Here is a 22,971-nt window from a genome sequence, read left to right as displayed (position 1 = left end):
TCCGTCCCGGGTCCCGTCTCTGGATAGCCAGGGGCCTGATCTGGAACAGACCGGGTGAGGTACATGTCCGTCCCGGGTCCCGTCTCTGGATAGCCAGGGGCCTGATCTGGAACAGACCGGGTGAGGTACATGTCCGTCCCGGGTCCCTTCTCTGGATAGCCAGGGGCCTGACCTGGAACAGACCGGGTGAGGTACATGTCCGTCCCGGGTCCCGTCTCTGGATAGCCAGGGGCCTGATCTGGAACAGACCGGGTGAGGTACATGTCCGTCCCGGGTCCCGTCTCTGGATAGCCAGGGGCCTGATCTGGAACAGACCGGGTGAGGTACATGTCCGTCCCGGGTCCCGTCTCTGGATAGCCAGGGGCCTGATCTGGAACAGACCGGGTGAGGTACATGTCCGTCCCGGGTTCCGTCTCTGGATAGCCAGGGGCCTGATCTGGCACTTGTGAACATACGTTGGTAGTCCACAGTCAACAGGGAGCAGCACAATTGATACCAATCCTCAAGAGAATGAATGAATGAATGAATGTTTAACGACACCCCAGCACAAAACATACATTGGCTACTGGGTGTCAAACTATGGTCAATGCACACACCTCAGCTATCTGGGCCGTTTGTTCAGGACAGTGGGTTAGCTGTTAGTTGTTAGTGAGAGAAAAGAGGGTGTAGTGGTCTTACCCCTACCCATTGAGTTGTTAAAACTCTCTCTGGGTGGGAGCCGGTACCGGGCTGCGAACCCTGTACCTACCAGCCTTATGTCCGATGGCTTAACCACGATACCACCGAGGCCGGTCCCACAAACAAGATCAGCTCCAGTCAATGTCTATCAACAAGGGAGCTAACTTGTGAACATAAGTTGGTTGACCACACCCAACAGGGGGCAGCTCAACTGATACCAATCCTCAAGGGAGAAAATATTTTCACAGGTTCAGTTCCAATCAATGTCTGTCGACAGGGGAGGTAACTTGTGTATAAAAATAAATAGGTAATCCACAGCCAATAGGGCGGAAGAAATCAATAAGATTAATCCTGAAGGGAGGTAACTTGTGTAGGAAGATCGGCAGTCCACAGTTGGCAATACCAATCTAAAGGGAGATCACTTGTGTAGGAAGATCGGCAGCCCGTAGACGACAGGCGCGGCTCCAATCAATGAGGTGAGCCGACACGCCTGACGCGCTTTCGGGATGATTTCCAGTAGAGACGTCCCAGGTGGAGACGCAGTCCAGAGACGCAGCAAGCTCTCGAGGAAGCGGTCGATGTCCTTGTCTGTGACGTCCCACAGATTGGCCACAATACACGCACTGAAACACAAACAGCACACTTTTTATCAAAATCCGGCCTTGATCTTGACTTTTTTCAGTGGTAGGCCACCGGGTTACCAGGTTATGAAATCTGGTAGCCCTCAGTAAAAATTGGTAGCCCCACAATTTTAATAAATGAAAAATTTTATTTTTTATTTTTATTTAAACATGTTGTTTTAGATGAAGATTTTATGTGTTGGTTTAAGTGTCTTGGTTGTTTGTGGAGTAACTGGATGTGCCAAAAAAATTCTGGTAGCCCGAGGAACAAATTGGTAGCCAAAACACCTCGGGCTACTGTTACGGTCGACTCCTGAAAACTGGGATGAAAATATGAGTAAAAATTCTGTAACTTTGTGCTATGACGGCATGCCTAAATCACAGAAGAATAATAAGTTAAAGTTTGTTTCGTTTAACGACACCACTAGAGCACACTCATTCATTAATCATCAGCTATTGGATGTCAAACATTTGGTAATTCTGACGCGTAAATGCAGCAAGGGATCTTTTATATGCCTTTTGCCAGTTGTGGTGCACTGGTTGGAATGAGAAAAAATCCCAATCAATTGAATGGATCGAAGTGGTTCGATCCCGCGACGCAAGCACCTCCAGCGATCACTCAACCAACTGAGATAAATCCTGCGCCATAGAAAAATAATACATCCAGAGATGTCATTTTATCTGATTTTACCTTTTTGTGCATATTTTTTATTTTTTTTAATAAACTAGAGTGGATTTTATTTGAAATATTAAAAATTACCTTTATTTAGGTGTAGTATAGACTTTTTAAAGAACATATCAGGTAAAAAAAAAACAAATAATAAAAAAATAATAATTAGGTACCAAATCTCGTAGATCAGATATTTTAAACCTACACCCTATGAAAAACGAGAACAAACTACAAGACTTACCATCCAGACAGGAAGTAGTTGAGAACCATCCCAGCAGCCTCTAGTTGACCTCTGACCTGCAGCTCCCCACTACTGCAGCCCATCAGCAGAACGGCTGCCTGGCAGCTTAACAGTTGAAGGTCGTCGCCATGGAAATACTTGCTGCCACTCCCATGTCCACAGTAGCTAGAGTTTAAACAAAACAAAATATTCTTTTGTATAGCACCACCACTAGAGAACATTGGTTGAATTATGATAGGCTAATTGATGTAAAAAATTGGGTAATTCTGACATAGTTTTAGAGAGGAAACCCGCTGCATTTTCCCATTAGTAGCAAGGGATGTTTTATGTGCACCATCCCACAGACCGGATAGCACATACCACAGCCTTTGATAAACCAGTCATGATGCTCTAGCTGGAATGAGAAATAGCCCAATGGACCCACCATCAGGTGAGCACTTTACCATTGGCCTACATCCCTCCTCTAGCTAGAGATGCGAAAACAAAAACATTAGAAAGACTTTACCACATTTGATGCCAATGTTAAAATGTTTTCAACAGACCCACGTTAATTACTGAAGTTTAACACACCCCATTTTTCAAATTTTCATTAAAGGGACATAACCTAGTTTTTAAACATATTTTTGACTATTATAGCCATTTTTGATAAGCGAAATCATTGTGGTTTAGATTATCAATTTCCAGACATTCAAAGTGCTTTTGGTCTTCTTTGGTCATCTTGGTGTTTTTATTATCACAAAATGCATTTATCATATTTTTAAAAACGTATGTGCGTCTGAGAGGTAACAGTTATGGAGTCGAGTTTTACTCTATTTTTAGAGGGCATTTCACCATTTCAAAGTCAAAGACTCATGTTTCACTCAATGGTACCTTTATCCAAATGTGTTACAGGTTTGTAGATTAACTAAACTTCGCGTTAATTTTCCAGGCCCGTACGCAGGGAGAGCGTCCATGGATGTGTTAAAAAAATACAAATTTCTGCGTACGGGCCTGTTTTCACGGGTTGAAACAAGGGTCTGTCCCTTTAAAACATATATGAGCTGTCACACGCGAAAACCTACAAGTTAGCATGACATCAGAAATCGAGGAAACGCGGCTCAAAGTTTCACAGGTTGAAACAAGGGTCTGTCGTTTCAAGAGAGGAGTTGCAGCATTTATGTTGAGAAAAAAAAAAAGGTAGGCTTCGGCCACATAAATATACAGTATTAACCTCGATTTAACGCCCACTAATGTACCAATGCCAGTTTGGCAGTATAGTGACGGTGCCTAGGGTTTTACTACTAAACATATTTTGCTTGAAAATTGACGCTAAGTTCAGTTAATCAACAAACATGTAAAACATTTGAATAAAGTTACAATTGAGAGACATACCCTAGTTTCAACCCGTGAACATTAACATTAAGTTCACAAACCTGTAACCCATTTAGATAAAGTTACAATTGAGTAAAACATGAGTGTGTCACTTTGAAATGGTAAAATACGCTCTGAAAATAGACAAACTCGACTCCATAAACTGTTACCTCTCAGACGCACATGCCATTTTAAAAAATATGACAAATGCATTTTGTGATATTAAAAACACCAAGATGACCAAAAAACTCTCCGAATGTCGGAAATGAATAAAATCTAAGTAAAGCATGATTTCAGTTATCACAAACAGCTCTAATAGTCAAAACTATGCCTTAGTGTTTAAAAGCTAGGCAGGGTTTCTGCCAGAGGGTAAAATGTGTATGGCGCCATACCCAAATATTATATGTTTTTAAATAATTTTTTGGCAAAATTAATTACTCTTATCATTACTGAATGATGTTTTAAAACTCTAACCCTAAACGTAACCCATTTTCCGTTTGGGGGAGGCTCTCCATTACTCCCTGTTGACTGTGGTTGCATTCAATTCCATAGCGCCATACCCAAAAATTTCTTTCGGGCAGAAACACTGCTAGGGTAAAAAAAAAAGTTTGTTTTATTTAACGACGCCACTAGAGCACATTGATTTTTTATCTTATCATCGGCTATTGGACGTCAAACATATGGTCATTCTGACACTGTTTTTAGAGGAAACCCGCTGTCGCCACATAGGCTACTCTTTTTACGACAGGCAGCAAGGGATCTTTTATTTGTGCTTCCCACAGGCAGGATAGCACAAACCATGGCCTTTGTTGAACCAGTTATGGATCACTGGTCGGTGCAAGTGGTTTACACCTACCCATTGAGCCTTGCGGAGCACTCACTCAGGGTTTGGAGTCGGTATCTGGATTAAAAATCCCATGCCTCGACTGGGATCCGAACCCAGTACCTACCAGCCTGTAGACCGATGGCCTAACCACGACGCCACCGAGGCCGGTACACTGCTAGGGTATGTCCCTTTAAATGTCAATAGAATGACATGTTTTGATCCATGAATGAAATAACGAATCGAATGCACCTATTATCTGTCACATGATCATCAGACTGTCGTTTGTGCCGGTCCCGCGAGCGCTAACTGGGCACGAATACCGCGGCTACCCAAAGCAGTTGATGCTAACTGCCACTCAGTAACACAAAACACATTTACTGAATACTACCGGTGGTCATCGGTATTAGATTTTCACCAATCAACAGGTTAATTCCAGCACTACGATTAACTTCTGACCACACTGTTGGTGGTATTATCGAGGGGATTATAATGGCTAAATGGAGTTCAGTTCAGAAAGGACTTCGGCGGATGGCAAGGGTGGCAGTAAATCGAGGGAATTAAAGAGATACAAACGGTACTTGAAAAGAAGTTGGCAGTAGGCAGGGTTGGCGTTAAATCGGGGGACAATAAATCGAGGGTACACTGTAATGTTACTACTGTTGTCTACATGATTTAATTTGAAAGTACTGGATGGAAATGGGAGGGCACTCACAAAATCTCCGATGGTACAGACAGGAGCAGAACTTTAAATACAAATTTTTAATACAAATTGCAACTAAGACAGGTGATTTGGACAATGACATTGAAAACACTTAAATATATATTTTCTCAGACATGTAGTGGGTGTAAAAACAGGGGAGATAACTCACACAAATAGATCTCTAGTAGTCAGCGCTGAACTTAGCTGTTCTGCAGTCGGCTTCTCTCCAACAACACCAGGCCAGGAAAATTCCCTGAAAGAAAAAACACTATTTACTAAGTTATTCTAAGTACAAGTTTTTTGGTTCATCACAATAAAGGAAAGGAATGTTTGTTTAATGACACCTCAGCACATTTTAAAGTACCACTATATATTTCACCATTTGGCCAAGAGAGAGAGGAAAGTTAGTTTGTTTTGTTTAACGACACCACTAGAGCACATTGATATATTAATCATCGGCTACTGGATGTCAAACATTTGGTAATTCTGACTCGTAGTCAATAGAGGAAACCCGCTACATTTTGTTAATGTAGCAAGGGATCTTTTATATGCACTTTCCCACAGACAGGAAAGCACATACCACTTGTGGTGCACTGGTTGGAACGAAAAAAAAAAACCCCAATCAGTTGAACGGATCCACTGAGGTGGTTCAATCCTCAAGTGAGCGCTCAACCGACTGAAAGAGAGAGAGGAAACCCACTGTCACCACGTAGGCTACTCAGGGGTGCAGAAATGGAAAATATTTAACTAGTCCGCCAGACCAGAATTAAACTTTATTAGCCTACCAGAATTTCTACTAGTCTGCCAGTCTATAGAGCAATTTATTACATACCTATTCAAATTCAATCTTAGTATAGTGATAAAGGCATTTTGAAACTGTGTGATAAATTTATTTTGTATTGCACATATGTGCAATATGGACAGGAACTTTTAAATGGGGAATTCCCTTTTTCTTTTTACTGCAGTTAGCGCCTTTTATTTACTGACGTCATATATGATTTACAAATGACGTCATGTCGTAATTGAAACATTACACAAGGTTGGTGCAGAGTATGATTCTTAACGTTAAGTAAATCAATGAAAGGAGATTTAATCATAGATTTAACAAAATGTTGTTATGACGTTAAATTAAAAAACGTTTTTGTAAAACATAATAGAAGGTACATGTATGTCATAAATACAGAACTTCAAATACGTTGTTTATTGCTTCCTATTTATTGCACTCGTTTATTTTGCGAAAGAACATACCACTCGACCGCTACACGGTCTCGTGGTATATATATTCTTGCGTAAAATAAACTCGTGCAATAAATAGGAAGTGAAAACAACGTATGTGAAGTTCTGTGTATATATTATTAACAATATTATAATATGTACAGTGTCTTCACTTCAAATTATATATAGAGAGATATATTAACAATATTATAATATGTACAGTGTCTTCACTTCAAATTATATATAGAGAGATATATTAACAATATTATAATATGTACAGTGTCTTCACTTCAAATTATATATAGAGAGATATATTGACAAAACACCACGTGCAAACCAAATCAAAAAGACAGGTAGACCGTCGGACCGGTAGTTGCATTTTTTAACTCGTCCGTCAGAATGTTTACTCGCATTTGGTGACCGGGCGAGTACTTTTTGCATCCCTGCTGCTCCTGCTGATAAAGCAGGAAGGCAGGGCTTTAGGTCTCTCTAATTTGGACACAAGTTGTTTTGTCTGCTTGGAGTACAACAGAGTGGGGTTTTTTTTTCTTAACAATGCCAGAAGTAACTACTGAACACTCCCCGAAGTGGTCAGACTAAGCCCACAGATAAAAGCTGATGGGGAATGGCAGGTGTGTGGCACAGATAGCCACAAGAGACAATGACTGGAATGTGGAGGTGGACAGCGAAAGAAGTTGAAAGATAGGAGGACTTGTCAGATAGGGAAGAAATGAGATGGAATTCAAAGGAGAGAAAGGAAAAGGGGCACTGGGATGAAACAACCCCAAAAACCAAAATTGAGATCAGCATGGTTGTACTTAATTTGGCCATGCATATTTTGGGTATGCTTATTTAAGGAACAGCATTTTATCGCCTTAGTTTTAGTGAAATCTAAAGCCCTGAAAAGAAATCTCTTAGATACACATCTCCATAGACAAGATAGTACATACCACAACCTTTGATATACCAGTTGTAGGGCACTGAATCTCTTAGATACACTTCACAGACAAGATAGTACATACCATGATCTTTGATATACCAGTTGTAGGGCACTGAATCTCTTAGATACACTTCACAGACAAGACAGTACATACCACGATCTTTGATATACCAGTTGTAGGGCACTGAATCTTAGATACACTTGACAGACAAGACAGTACATACCACGACCTTTGATGTACCAGTTGTAGGGCACTGAATCTCTTAGATACACTTCACAGACAAGACAGTACATACCACAGCCTTTGATGTACCAGTTGTAGGGCACTCAATCTCTTAGATACACTTCACAGACAAGACAGTACATACCACGACCTTTGATGTACCAGTTATAGGGCACTCAATCTCTTAGATACACATTTCAGACAAGACAGTACATACCACAACCGTTGATGTACCAGTTGTAGGGCACTCAATCTCTTACACATTTTATAGACAAGATACATACCATGACCTCTTGTAGGGCACTGATTGAGACAGAAAAACAAGTCGTGAGTGTGATCAATCCTTCGACCCATCTCACCTGATGCGAGCATTCTACTACTAAGCTATTATCCTACACACCCGTGTAACAAAGTCAAAAAAGTTAAAAACGTGAATACCCACTTTGTAAACAAGTCTTCAAACATCTTCTGAGTGGACTGCAAGTCTTTGTCAGGATTCAGCACAAAGAACGTCTTGTCGGGGTTAACTCCCTTGACGAAGACGTTGTCCCCGGTTACAAGGGCACGCTGCATCTGTGTGTGGAGATGAATCAACGACGGGATTCTTGACACCTGCTGATCACTCAGTATTGGAATACTCTCCCATGGCAAGTGCTGCACCGCCTGTAGGAAAGAATAAAGTGTTTAATCATACCATAGCACTGATGTACTCTCCCATGGTAAGTGCTGTACCGCCTGTAGGAAAGAACCAAGTCATACTTAATCATACCATAGCACTGATATACTCTCCCATGGTAAGTGCTGTACCGCCTGTAGGAAAGAATCAAGTCATGTTTAATCATACCGTAGCACTGATGTACTCTCCCATGGTAAGTGCTGTATCGCCTGTAGGAAAGAATCAAGTCATGTTTAATCATACCGTAGTACTGATATACTCTCCCATGGTAAGTGCTGTTCCGCCTGTAGGAAAGAATAGTGTTTAATCATACCGTAGTACTGATATACTCTCCCATGGTAAGTGCTGTACCGCCTGTAGGAAAGAATAAAGTGTTTAATCATACCGTAGCACTGATATATTTTCCCATGGTAAGTGCTGTACCGCCTGTAGGAAAGAATCAAGTATTTAATCATACCGTAGCACTGATATACTCTCCCATGGTAAGTGCTGCACCACCTGTAGGAAAGAATCAAGTCATGTTTAATCATACTGTCATACTGATATACTCTCCCATGGTAAGTGCTGTACCACCTGTAGGAAACAAGTGTTTAATCATACCGTAGCACTGATATACTTTCCCATGGTAAGTGCTGTACCACCTGTAGGAAAGAATCAAGTGTTTAATCATACCGTAGTACTGATATACTCTCCCATGGTAAGTGCTGTACCACCTGTAGGAAAGAATCAAGTCATGTTTAATCATACTGTCATACATATATACTCTCCCATGGTAAGTGCTGTACCGCCTGTAGGAAAGAATCAAGTCATGTTTAATCATACTGTCATACTGATATACTCTCCCATGGTAAGTGCTGTACCACCTGTAGGAAAGAATCAAGTCATGTTTAATCATACTGATATACTCTCCCATGGTAAGTGCTGTACCACCTGTAGGAAAGAATCAAGTCATGTTTAATCATACTGATATACTCTCCCATGGTAAGTGCTGTACCGCCTGTAGGAAACAAGTGTTTAATCATACCGTAGCACTGATATACTTTCCCATGGTAAGTGCTGTACCACCTGTTGGAAACTAAGTCATGTGAGATAAAAAAAAAAACCTGCGATAGTTATTTATCATGGAATAAAATCTGCAGTACAAGGCATAGATTTAAAACATCTGTATCGCAATTTATCATTATTTTTATCTTTATTATCCCACTGCCCCCTTCCTTTTATTCCTTTGAATTCCATCTCAATTCTTCCCGATCTGGCAATTCGTTATATCTTTTAACTTCTTCAACTGTCCACCTCCACATCCCAGTCTATCCAACTGGGACAGGTATATGTCTCTTGTGGCTATCTGTGCCACACACCTGTCATTTCCCATCAACTTTAGTTCAGTGGTTACTTCTGGCATTAAGAGGCACTTGTAACCACCTACTATGCTACCCATCAACCGGCAGTCGTTCGTGGGTCAGACCAGCTTTATTAGTGGCCGAAGATAAGGATGCCAGGTGGGTACAGGGAAGTACAAAGAGACTGCACCCATGGAGGAAGTTGAGACAGGTAGGTGATGGTGTGGACAGCTCAGAAGACAAAGTTGGAGGAAACTGACAGACAGGGTTGAAACAGATTGAAATTGTGAGAGAAATTGAAAAGTTTTTTTAGACTGAGATAATGAAAACGGTAGGCAGAGGGATGATAGATGAGAAAGATGAATGAAAAAGTGAGCCAGCTTTGACGGGATTTGAACCACTGTCATCAGCTTGATTGTCCAGCAGCTTATCCACTAGACCACTGTATTAGAATTTATACTGCAAGCAGCGTTCGTACTGGCAGATTATGATGACCAAGTAAAGCAAAGCTATTAACTGCTTCTAGAAGTTCTCAACTGTACTGTCTAATAAAAGAAACACACTTTACCACATACCTTGTCTAATATGAGTAGAACGGGATGTCTTTTTGCCGACTGCAACTGATCGACGTTGAACGCAGACACGACTGTGACAAGTCTGGGGAAGTCCGGCGAGTGAATGGGGAGACTAACTAAAGCTGAAATCACACTGGCCAACTCTGTAATGCTTAATGTCGTCCTCAACTCAATCAGAGTCTGTCAACACAATGATGCAGACAAAACATTTATTAAATAATTAATAAAACAAGTATTTTGAGAGTATTGCTAAAGTAATACATGTCCCTACCAGGCCCCAACAAATTTTAATATCTCCTAACTTCAAGGGCCATAACTGCCAAAAAAAATGGTAAATTGCCTTAACAATCAGACTTGATCTGTAACAGTCCTGGATTTATCCGGAATATTTCACCAGGGTCCCGTGCCTGATGGCATTGGGAAAGTTAGCACGAGTAAATCATACTTGGGATACGTTTACAGGCCACTCAATGATGTTGTTGAATTGGACAGACATAATTAAATATATATTTGGGAAGTTTTTAGTACACAAATTGTTAATTTTCAGTGCCACTTTCTTTTTGAGAAGGGGCCTATGTTCAGACCCACAGAACACCTGGATAAATACATGACAGTTCATGATAAACCTACACACAAATTTTCAACATAATATCTCGAGGCATTGTCAAAACAAAACATCTGGAAAAACTGTATGAGGGACAGACGAATGGACAGACAGACAGACAGAAGAGTGACGGATGAAGCCCATAGTCCCACTTTGGTTGAACCAGTAAAGGACTAACAAGCATTTTTTGAATACTGTTAAAGGAATACATGTCCCAGACGAGGCTGCACAAAGATCAAAGGATAAATTCCATTTATGACAAGCCTTGAACAAATTTCCATGAAAATTAAACTTGATCTGTAACTCTGCATGACAAAGCTATCCACAAAATATCAGCTCAATATTCACAGACACTAAAAAAAAAAAAATTCTGTAAAACTGTATGTGGGACAGATGGAGAGACACACGGATGGAGACACAATAAAAAGTCCCCTCTGGTTGGACTATAAGGGGACTATTATTATAACAGAAACCAGAGACGGACATATGGTGTAGGGTGTTTGTTATCCTTGAAAGTTCTTGTTTGAGGAAAGTAGAGGGCAGAGTTCGACAAATCCGCTAGCCCGACACCTGGGGCTGCTGCTTTTTAACACAGGGCTAGTGACAAATGCAAAACCACTTGCTTAAAAACCAAACAAAATAAAAACACCGCTAGCTCACAATGTTTTTCCTCCACTGAGGTGCATTTGATAAATGTTATTCTGACATTGGTCATCGCATAATGTCAACAAATCAATAAGTACATATTAATATTCAACTTGAACTAAATTTCTATAAAATGCAGTAACAAGACGTTTTTACATCGTCAATTACAACAATACACACGATACAGACTTTGTTTCCTTTCCACTTTAAAGTTTCATGGGCAGGAAACAACCTTAATAAAACACGTGTTTTGATTGGTTGTACAAGTCACGTGGTAGTAAAATCTCGCACATGTCAACCAGGTAACTAAGTTGTGAATAGCCAGTCCCAATTAATTAAAAGGCTAGTATAACTGAAGTACAACCCCAGTCATGTTTAGAATCACTGTGTTTGTCTTATTTATCTATTGTTTTCTAATTTAATGCCTTGCTTACTTGCGATAGGGATGTTGGCAATCAGGGAACGCAATAACAGAGCCAGCTTTAATTTGTGTAGCAGTTTAGATAACGTTTCACATCTGTACAAGATAATACTTGTTTTTGTCTATCAATTAATGAGTTAAATCTTGCCAATATATTTGTTGATGTCTGTCTGACAATGGATATATTGCCCTGTAGGCTACATGAGCAACTGACATCACCGTTCCTGGTGACAATTCACTACCAAATACACTGACCAAGACCATGCATTATCGTGTTACATTGTATTGTGCATTAAATTCTTTTGTTTTGGGTGGTTAGAGAAAGGAGTTTGTTAAATTACTTACCCACTCCGGATGATGGGTGGGGATGGGGTGGGTGGATGCAACAGCAAAAACGGGACAATGGTTTAGGATCAAACATGACAAAATAGGGTTAGGTCATGCAGTTTTATACTCATGTACATAAAACAAGAGAAGAAAACAGGTCAGCTGGGTTTTTTTTAAAGGTAATATAGGGGTTGGGTTCCTTGAAACATTGTTGTTCAGCCGTATATAAAGTGTGTTGTAATTGATCAGAAATTTGGGCTAGTGCTTTATTTTAGAGGGCTAATGGAATTTACAAACCCACTAGCTCTGTGGCTAGTGAGGTTTTTTTTATAATTTGTCATACCCTGTCGATGGCTGTATCTACTGTACAGTGATGTCTATAAAGGTAATTGGATGTTTGTTATCTTTGAAAGTTCTTGTTTGAGGAAAGTCGGGATGAATAAATGTTTAACGGCTACTGAGTTTCACAAATGGTAAGTATATGAAAATGGAAGATGGTTGACCATCAATTAATTTGTTTTTTTTATCTTTCCACTACATACACCCAACACACAAAATCCAACAAACAGTACATCCTTGTATCTCGCTTCTTTTTTCTTTTTTTCACGAGTGGCACTCCCTTTTTTTCAAGAAAATACGGGTCCTGACCCAAATGAATATTTAATTTATTCAGAAATATGCAATACCCTTTCAAAAATTAAAGCTGACATTATCTTTAAAAAGCTGGAAACTGTATACCACAGTTAAATAAGCTCACTTTTCAGAATTCCAAATGAAAGCCTGGGTACTTTGTGAGAAAAAAAAATTCTGCACCCCCAACCCAAACCCCGAAAACTGAATAAAATAACTTAAAAAAAAAAAATCTGCCTCCAATAATAATATCTGCCTATGCTGATTCCTGCAAGTGTACTGAGATATATTCATTACAATATAACGTTATCCCATTGGTCGAAACATACCAATGTAAGTTTGTTCTTTTGTTGATGAACGTAAAAAATTAATTCGTCAGGGAACGTCACATCTGATGACGTCATTTTATATGGGCAAGTTGTCTTATTGAGCATTAGTGTTCATGGACCAATATAACAAAAAAATCATTCACAAACTTATGTGAAAACGGCTTTGCCAATTGACAGTTTGCAGATGATTTTTTGTTTTGTTTTGTTCATACCCCAACGAATGTAAAACAAAAAAGACAGTCCTTAAACCTCTCACCTCTGCTACGTCAAGTCCAATGTGCAGATCAAATTCTGCAGCTATTTTCTCTGCCAGATTCTCGGCAGCCGTTCTCAGCAGGTCTTCGTCTTCTTTGTCTTGCAGTGACCCGAGCAACAGACCCCTCCAGCAGCCCAGCCAACACGATTCCATGGCTTCAAGAACATCCTGTTACATAGTATATGAAGGAAATGTTTTATTTAACAATGCACTCAACACATTTTATTTACAGTTATATGGTTAAGGACCACACAGATATTGAGAGGAAACCCGCTGTCGCCACTTCATGGGCTACTCTTTTTCGATTAGCAGCAAGGGATCTTTTATATGTAACATCCCACAGACAGAATAACACACACCACGGCCTTTGATATACCAGTCATGGTGCACTGGCTGGAATGAGAAATAGCCCAATGGGCCCATGTTATGTAATAATAAACAGCCTTAAAGAGAGGGGTCAAAAATGGCAGTAGCCCGAACTCCCAAGGTTACATTTATTTGTTAAGGGACGGGATGAGCAAACTCAAGGCAAGATAAAAGGAAGGAAATGTTTTATTTAATGACGCACTCAACACATTTTATTTACAGTTATATAGCGTCAGACATATGGTTAAGGACCACACAGATATTGAGAGAGGAAACCCACTGTCGCCACCTCATGGGCTACTCTTTTTGATTAGCAGCAAAGGATCTTTTATACGCATCTCCCACAGACAGGATAGCACATACCACAGCCTTTGATGTACCAGTCGTGGTGCAATGGCTGGAGCGAGATCCACTGACGGGGATCGATCCCAAACCGACCGTGCATCAAGCGAGTGCTTTACCACCGGGCTAAATCTAGCCCCCCCCTCCCCCCAAAAAGGCAGGATAAAGACCACATTCCTAAAATGGTGAGCAAATACATGAAGGCTAAAATAAAATGTATTAAAATGTTGACTGCAAGGCAATGGATTTGCTACTCTCCTTTCCTGGCAAAATAAAAGTTTGTTTTTGTCTAATAACACCACTGGAACCAATTGATTGATTATCACCGATTATTACATTTAGTAATTTTGACATATTGTCTTAGAGAGTAAATAGCTCAATCGATCCCAAACTGACTGCGCATCAAGCAAGCAGTTTACTACTTGGCTACATCATCCCTGGCAAAGACACGATATAGTATTAACTGATGTTAATACAAATTTTTAACAAGACAAAATATTCCCAATGAAGATATGTCCATTCCATACCTGCAGTCTGTTATTCAAATCTCTTCTTATCTGCCACCAGACGTTTTTATCCGTCACCTTCATGCTGTCTCGACTTGCGGCCATGATGGAAGAGAACTCAGGAAGAATATTTCCACCCTGAAAAATATATACTCTTTAAAAAAAGTAGGGGAACCTGAAATATTAATGTTAATATCAACTATTAGACCGAACATACATTTTGACCACAGACATCCTAGTAAAGAACTTTCAGGTCTGTTTACGACACATCTGGGCAGCTCCAGAATAAACTGCTAGGGGAGAGGAACAGAGAACAATTTATTTTTCAAACCACCAACACACAAAATAAAATGTTAATTCTTTGCCTGGTAATATGGCATGGATCGTAAGAAATAAGACTAAAGAAAACTTAGATCAGTTTAATTTTCCATCCACACTAAACCTGACCTCCCACTTTTGGCATTTTCTCCTCCTGTCCCAGTCAAGCGCTTTATGGTAGTACTAAACAAAATAACGTCCGGCTGGGTCAAAGTTTGAGGTGCACCCAACTTTTGATGGAGCAGTTAACACCACAAGTCCTATCATTGGTGATAAATTTGAATGTGTTGGTTGTAAATATAACCCCAGTTTCATCTTGGCAAAAAATGTATGCAATTTTATTTCATCTAGTACCACTGTATTAAGTAGCCTTGTGCTTGAAACATGTATGAGGTACCTGCAAAAAAAACCTCAAATTTTTGTGCGGAACTAAGATAGTCATAGATACTACCCATTATCTCCGATATGAGCATCTTGACCCCCAATTTTTTTCTGATTCACTTTAAGTGTGTGGGGTGGTAGTATTTGTATCTGTGGTGTATACGTCGGTCGATACGCTGCAAGTAAGATTCTTAGCCACATATTTTACTATGGGGTTTGATTTGATAGTATAGATGCTTATTTCTCCCATCCTTAGCTATGCAAAACAGACCGATCCATGACGTCAGCCCATGCAGAATAAATCTGTCTTGCATGGGCTATGACATGACTGAATTTAACATGAGGAGTATTACGGCTTTCGTAATACATGACGTCATATCAATGCGACTTGGTTAGTGTTAGATTGATATTTTGTTATTAAAACCTTCATTATAAAAGCTGCAATATAAATGTTGTTAATTTGTGGTGTTAAATATTATTTTTAACACATGAAACAAATATAATAGTGTCATTTATTTATGATAAAACGGTCAAATAAAGAAGTTACGTTTTCAGTCATCTTTGTTTGTCCGTGTAAAACAATCGTTTATTTATCGCATGGATGGGAGAAAAAGACTCCATCATATGCGGTCATGTGGGATAGCAAAAAGTTCACCCAAACCTCGTCCTGGATCGAAATTTCCACCACCTCGGGTGTACTTTTTCTATCCCATGTGAACACAGATGATGGAAGTCTATTAGACTGGGCTACATCAGACCTGAAAAAAGAAACACATCCACAAATTCGTGCTTACCTGGGGTGTAAAATACCCGCATAACTCCACTGTGACAGGTTTGTGGCGAGACCGTAGACGGGTTAGGAACAAGCGAGATGGGTTGGCTGGTATCGCTACAACTGAAAACTGGCAGACTGTCCACTCTGAAAATTAACACCACACATCAAGAAATAAAAAACATTTTATTATGACAAAAAACTCACAAAATGTTTGGTTTAAGGTGTTGTTTGCCAAATGTCAATTAAATTTAATGTTGAGTATATGGTGAATATATTTAATTATAAATTACCCATTGGGCTATTTCTCATTTCAAACAATGCACCATGATTGGTATACCAAAAGCTGTGGCATGAGCTATCCTGTCTATGGGATGGTTTGTCTTGTTTAACACCACCAATAGAGCACATTGATGAATTAATCATTGGCTATTGGATGTCAAACATTTGGTAATTCTGAGCAATCACAGGAAACCATCTTCATTTTTTTTAATGCAGCAAGAGATCTTTTATTATGCACTTTCCCACAGACAGGAAAGCACATACCATGGCCTTTGACCAGTTGTGATGCACTGGTTGGAACAAGAAAAAACACAATCAGTTAAATGGATCCACCGAGGTGATTCGATCCTGCAACGTAAGCACCTCAAACAAGCACACAATTGACCAAGCTACATCACCCCTACCTACATCAAATTTACACCAGTAATGTTTGCTTCAAATTAAAAACCAAAAATTATCCCTTCCAACAGCAATGATTTTTAACCACCAGTAATGCCCTTGTCATATGGCAATTCATCTCATTGTTATCAGGGCTTCTAGATTAGGGTAGCCCCACTCCCATGGCGAGTGATATTCAATGTTGGGCTAATAAATAACTACTATTCCCATGCCAGACAGGGCTTCTAGATTATGGTAGCCCCACTCCCATGGCGAGTGATATTCAATGTTGGGCTAATAAATAACTACTATTTCCATGCCCGACGGCTAGCGGAAAAATAAGGGGTCAAATGTTGCAGTTAAGTCTATTGTGTAAATATGAATATCCTGACCCCACCCCAACTCCCAATGTCACTTTTTTAAAGGTCTATCTCCCTCTTTAGGTAACATATCTGATTATTACTAGTATTTAGTAAAATTGTATTAACTGAAAGAAAAGTAGGGCTAGTGAATTTTAATTGTGGCTAGTAAATGTTTTAAATCACCGATCCCATGGCTAGTGGATTTCATAAAAATTCTAGAAGCCCTGGTTATTGTTGCTGTTATTAATTTCGAGCCCTGAGACTAAATAGATCAATGTATGAAAGCAGGCCGTTATCTAGAATTGCATAAGCAGAAGTGACTTCTCTCTTCCCAGAAGAAAAGGGAGACATTTGATAAAAATAGGCGAAGTGAACATTTATCGGTACATTTCTTAATGTTTTGCCATGTTTCAAGTTCATTCAGAAAAATTCTGAATTATACACTCGGTTCTAATCGTAATATTTTAATATAAAATACTACTACTGGTAATAAAAGTTAAACAAAAAAATTATATATTTAATTAAAAATGTAGTATTTTCTGGCATTACTGGAATGAATGTGGCCGAGGATTAACAATGCTTGACTGGTCACTGCAAATAGCAAGACATGAGTTGATGTACAGTCTGGTACCAAAGTGAAAACACAGACCGACATACAGCGACAAGGTGCCAGGTGAGCTACGACAATAAACAAGGAAATGTTTTACTTAATGACGCACTCAACACTTTTATTTACGGTTATATGGCGTCGAACATATGGTCAAGGACCACACAGATATTGAGAGAGTAAACCCGCTGTCACCACTTCATGGGCTACTCTTTTTCGATTAGCAGCAAGGGATCTTTTATATGCACCATCTCACAGACAGGATAGTACATGATGTACATATCACGGCCTTTGTTACACAAGTTGTGGAGCACTGGCTGCAACGAGAAATAGCCCAATGGGTCCACCACGACAATAAACAAGTCAGTGTCTTGACATCTGTTACGTTATTTCATTTTCGAAACTGGATTAGGTCCAAAACATCACGGCGACTTCGACTTCTCACTACTGCTAGTAACTAAAAAAAAACATTCATTTCGGCGTCAAGATTAGGGCCTGATGTTGGGGAAAAGAATCCTCGAGCCTACCAGACGGAAGATTGTCGACCATGTCTGTAAAATGCTGCACGTCTTTGTCGAACCTCAGCTCCTGCCTCGCAGCGTCCACTTGTTTCAGCTCATCAGACGACTGCGTCTCGTCTTTCATCAGCTTCCTGAAACATTTACAGAAAAAAACAGAGTTCTAAGAAACAAAGCAGGTCTGTGAAAAGAACAATATTCTTGCATTAATTAATTCAATCTAATTAAATCTAGCTCCACTGGTTAATTACTATTACCAGTAGATCTAACAGCATTGTGTGGACTCCCATGTCCAGGTGACATTTCATCTATAAATAAGAATTTAAATATTGACCAATTACACTTCGCCTTTTATAGCGTTATTCGGGAGTGTACAAATGCTAAAAATATCGGGCGTGACTATTTATGCAATAGGCGAACTTGTTGGTCTATTTCAACATTGAAAAAACAGGGGGAAAGTGCAGTAATAAACTCTGGATTGTATATTAGTATAAACAGATTTTATGGCTATACCATCAAGAAATAGTCCAATGGGCCCACCGCCAGGGATCGATAACAGACCGACCACGCATCACGCTAGGTTCCGCCTCATGATACTAACAAAGCTTACCTTTCACAAAGTCCGGATGCTACAAAACAAACTTTACCTTTTTCTCTTTCCCATGTTGACGAGAGCCTGGTGTCTCAGCGTAATGGCCGACGCCTCTGCCAGGTAGAAAGCCGTTTTGTACGGATCTGACTTCAGATACTGCAACGCCAACAGTCGGCAAATCCGGGCATACATCAATGTTTTGGGAAAATGGCGAACTTGGTTGAAAGCTTTTTCCAGTGTCGAGGTCACACGGTCATGGTCTAGTTCTCCGCACGTGTCAGCTAAAATTAACGGATATAAAATGAACAACCAGTTACGTTAGACAACTAAAATAACAGAAATAAAATAAGTTAGACTGGAATGAACATACTGACGTTTACGGACCTACTGATCTTTACGATTGTATGTGATGGGCCTATTGATCTTTAATATTGGGACGGACCTACCAGTCTTTAAAACTGGCAAGCACCTACTGAACTTTAAGATTAAGATGGACCTACTGATCTTTAAGTTTAGGATGGACATACTGATAAGATTGAGACAGACCTACTGATAAGATTGTGACGGACCTACTGATAAGATTGAGACGACTGAGACGGACCTACTGATAAAATTGAAATGGACCTACTGATAAGATTGTGATGGACCTACTGATAAGATTAAGATGGACCTACTGATAAGATCAAGATGGACCTGATAAGATTGAAATGGACCTACTGATAAGATTGTGATGGACCTACTGATAAGATTGTGATGGACCTGATAAGATTGAGATGGACCTACTGATAAGATCGTGATGGACCTACTGATAAGATCGTGACGGACCTACTGATAAGATCGTGACGGACCTACTGATAAGATCGAGACGGACCTACTGATAAGATCGAGATGGACCTACTGATAAGATTGTGATGGATCTACTGATAAGATCGAGATGGAACTACTGATAAGATTGAGATGGACCTGATAAGATTGGGATGGACCTACTGATAAGATTGGGACAGACCTACCGATACGATTGAGATGGACCTACTGAGAAGATTGTAATGGACCTACTGATAAGATTGTGATGGATCTACTGATAAGATTGTGATGGACCTACTGATAAGATTGGAATGGACCTACTGATAAGTTTAGGATGGACCTACTGATAAGATTGAGATGGACCTACTGATAAGTTTAGGATGGACCTACTTTAGGATGGACCTACTGATAAGATTGAAATGGACCTACTGATAAGATTGGGATGGAACTACTGATAAGATTGTAATGGACCTACTGATAAGATTGGGACGGACCTACTGATAAGATTGGGACGGACCTACTGATAAGATTGGGACGGACCTACTGATAAGATTGAAATGGACCTACTGATAAGATTGGGAAGGAACTACTGATAAGATTGTAATGGACCTATGATAAGATTGTAATGGACCTACTGATAAGATTGGGACGGACCTACTGATAAGATTGGGACAGACCTACTGATAAGATTGGGACGGACCTACTGATAAGATTGGGACAGACCTACTGATCTTTAAGATTGAGACAGACCTACTGATCTTTAAGATTGAGACGGACCTACTGATCTTTAAGACTGGCACGGACTTGCTGAAAAGATTGGCACGGACCTACTGAAAAGACTGGGACAGACCTACTGATCTTTAAGACTGGCACGGACTTGCTGAAAAGATTGGCACGGACCTACTGAAAAGACTGGGACAGACCTACTGATCTTTAAGACTGGCACGGACCTACTGAAAAGATTGGCATGGACCTACTGATCTTTAAGACTGGCACGGACCTACTGAAAAGACTGGGACAGACCTACTGATCTTTAAGACTGGCACGGACCTACTGAAAAGATTGGCATGGACCTACTGATCTTTAAGACTGGCACGGACCTACTGAAAAGACTGGCATGGACCTACTGATAGATTGGGACAGACCTACTGATCTTTAACTACTGGCCAGACCTTGATGATGGGACAGACACAACCGTGCATTATTACTAACCTTTGTCAAGTTCCACACCATCCAAAGACATTTCACCCTCCGATGGTTTTCCAGCCTTTATTCCGTTTTTCACCTTACTGTTGAGTCTGCTTTTCATAACCGGCTGTCCATGTCCATCTGATTTTAGTGGTTTACCATCTGTACGAAGAATTTCTACAAAACACAGATAGCACTATAAGCAAAATGTTTGTTTGATGACATTGTTTAATCAATGGCTATTAGTAAAAGAAAGGAATGTGTGTTTGATGACACCCCAGCAGTGTTTAATCAATGGCTATTAGTAAAAGAAAGGAATGTGTTTGATGCCACCCCAGCACATTGTTTAATCAATGGCTATTAGTAAAAGAAAGGAATGTGTGTTTGATGACACCCCAGCACATTGTTTAATCAATGGCTATTAGTAAAAGAAAGGAATGTTTGTTTGATGCCACCCCAGCACATTGTTTAATCAATGGCTATTAGTAAAAGAAAGGAATGTGTATTTGATGACACCCCAGCACATTGTTTAATCAATGGCTATTAGTAAAAGAAAGGAATGTTTGTTTGATGATACCCCAGCACATTGTTTAATCAGTGGCTATTAGTAAAAGGAATGTGTCTGACAACACCCCAGCACATTGTTTAATCAATGGCTATTAGTAAAAGAAAGGAATGTTTGTTTAATGACACCCCAGCACATTGTTTAATCAATGGCTATTAGTAACAGAAAGGAATGTGTGTTTGATGACACCCCAGCACATTGTTTAATCAGTGGCTATTAGTAAAAGAAAGGAATGTGTGTTTGATGCCACCCCAGCACATTGTTTAATCAATGGCTATTAGTAAAAGAAAGGAATGTTTGTTTAATGACACCCCAGCACATTGTTTAATCAATGGCTATTAGTAACAGAAAGGAATGTGTGTTTGATGACACCCCAGCACATTGTTTAATCAATGGCTATTAGTAACAGAAAGGAATGTGTGTTTGATGCCACCCCAGCACATTGTTTAATCAATGGCTATTAGTAAAAGAAAGGAATGTTTGTTTGATGACATCCATCAGATTAATTTCTGAACATAAAGAAATGAAGGAAATATTTACAGTGTTCTTGCTGGGTGAAAATTAAAGGAGGGCGGCTACCTTAAAAAACTCAATAAAACGAAAAGCAAAAAAAAAGAGAGAGAGAAGAGCTTGGTTACCATATTGTTGTGTGTTGGTCGACTTTGTGGAAAGACATACTACTCATTGTTTTGCCTAAAAAACTTTTATACGAAATACAAACAGACTCATCTTTTAACTGAACCGAAGATGTCATCGGTCTGACATTAACGGGCAGTTCTGGTTTTGTTGAACTGATCAAAGTTTTAATATTATTATTTTAATAAAGATTTCAAGATATACAAAACACAATAAAGATGTTTGTAATGTGATCCCCTAATGTCAGATACATTTTTTGTTATTTCCATCGCATTGAATGAGTTTTGTTTTTGTAAAGGCGGTGTATATATTATTTGGCACCCAAGATAAATGATTTTAATGATAAACACTAGCACTTCCGTTGTTTTTGTAAGTCGTGATATCTCCCCAAAATGAAAATTTTACAATATTTTATAAAGAACTGCTGAATAAACAGAAATGACAAAGTAAAAATCATCAGTTACAACCAATTATATCTGCAATTGAGGACAAAATATCAGACAATAGTTAGTGGAAACAAAAGAAAGAATGACCGTTCTGACCACGTGACAAATTTAGCGCCAAATGAGGGAGGTTTTTCAATCCGAGATTGCCGAATGCGTAAAAAATAAAAATGTTTTCATTGCTCAAATAAAATATAACTTTTATTGTGTGTATTAAACATAGAACTGGATACAGGTATGGGACAAATTAGAGGCTGTTAAAAATACTGTTAAATTACTTTACAGTAAATGTAACTGTTTCGTCAATTGCTTTTTCGTACACAACGTGGCTTGTTTCCTTTGATGTCCAGTATGCAGACTTGGTTTTTTTATGTGTGGAAAAAAGTGCATTTGGAAATAGCGGAGATAGGTGCTGTACAATATAGTGCTGTAAAATAAAGAGGGGCGCAGAAAAATAAAGAAGGGCGGAGAATGTGAAAGGAGGGCGGCAAAATGCAATAGTGGGGCAGGCCGCCCAGCTTAAATGGAGCAGCGAGAACACTGATTTAATGACACCCCAGAATAAAAAAATGGATTGCCTAATGTTGTACGAAAGTTTGTTTTGTTTAACGACACCACTAGAGCACATTGATTAATTAATCATCG

The 22,971-nt window shown here is 39.5% G+C and overlaps 1 protein-coding gene across 1 annotated transcript in view; it reads right to left on the bottom strand.

The window, feature by feature from the left end:
• Window positions 1-707: 707 nt before the first annotated feature.
• Window positions 708-22,971, bottom strand: part of LOC121384969 — a 59,344-nt gene continuing 37,080 nt past the window's right edge. The window contains exons 15-25 of the mRNA XM_041515476.1: window positions 20,707-20,859; window positions 18,746-18,971; window positions 18,108-18,232; window positions 15,974-16,098; window positions 14,502-14,618; window positions 13,267-13,434; window positions 10,055-10,234; window positions 7,906-8,126; window positions 5,255-5,338; window positions 2,210-2,374; window positions 708-1,301 (exon numbers count right to left, since the gene is read on the bottom strand). Coding sequence (XP_041371410.1) covers window positions 1,097-1,301; window positions 2,210-2,374; window positions 5,255-5,338; window positions 7,906-8,126; window positions 10,055-10,234; window positions 13,267-13,434; window positions 14,502-14,618; window positions 15,974-16,098; window positions 18,108-18,232; window positions 18,746-18,971; window positions 20,707-20,859 — 1,769 coding nt within the window. The 3' untranslated portion in view covers window positions 708-1,096. The remainder of the gene's footprint in view (window positions 1,302-2,209; window positions 2,375-5,254; window positions 5,339-7,905; window positions 8,127-10,054; window positions 10,235-13,266; window positions 13,435-14,501; window positions 14,619-15,973; window positions 16,099-18,107; window positions 18,233-18,745; window positions 18,972-20,706; window positions 20,860-22,971) is intronic.

The sequence above is a fragment of the Gigantopelta aegis genome, chromosome 11 (assembly GCF_016097555.1).
Source record: "Gigantopelta aegis isolate Gae_Host chromosome 11, Gae_host_genome, whole genome shotgun sequence".
Taxonomy (NCBI): domain Eukaryota; kingdom Metazoa; phylum Mollusca; class Gastropoda; order Neomphalida; family Peltospiridae; genus Gigantopelta; species Gigantopelta aegis.
This window is presented reverse-complemented; position numbering and strand designations above follow the sequence as displayed.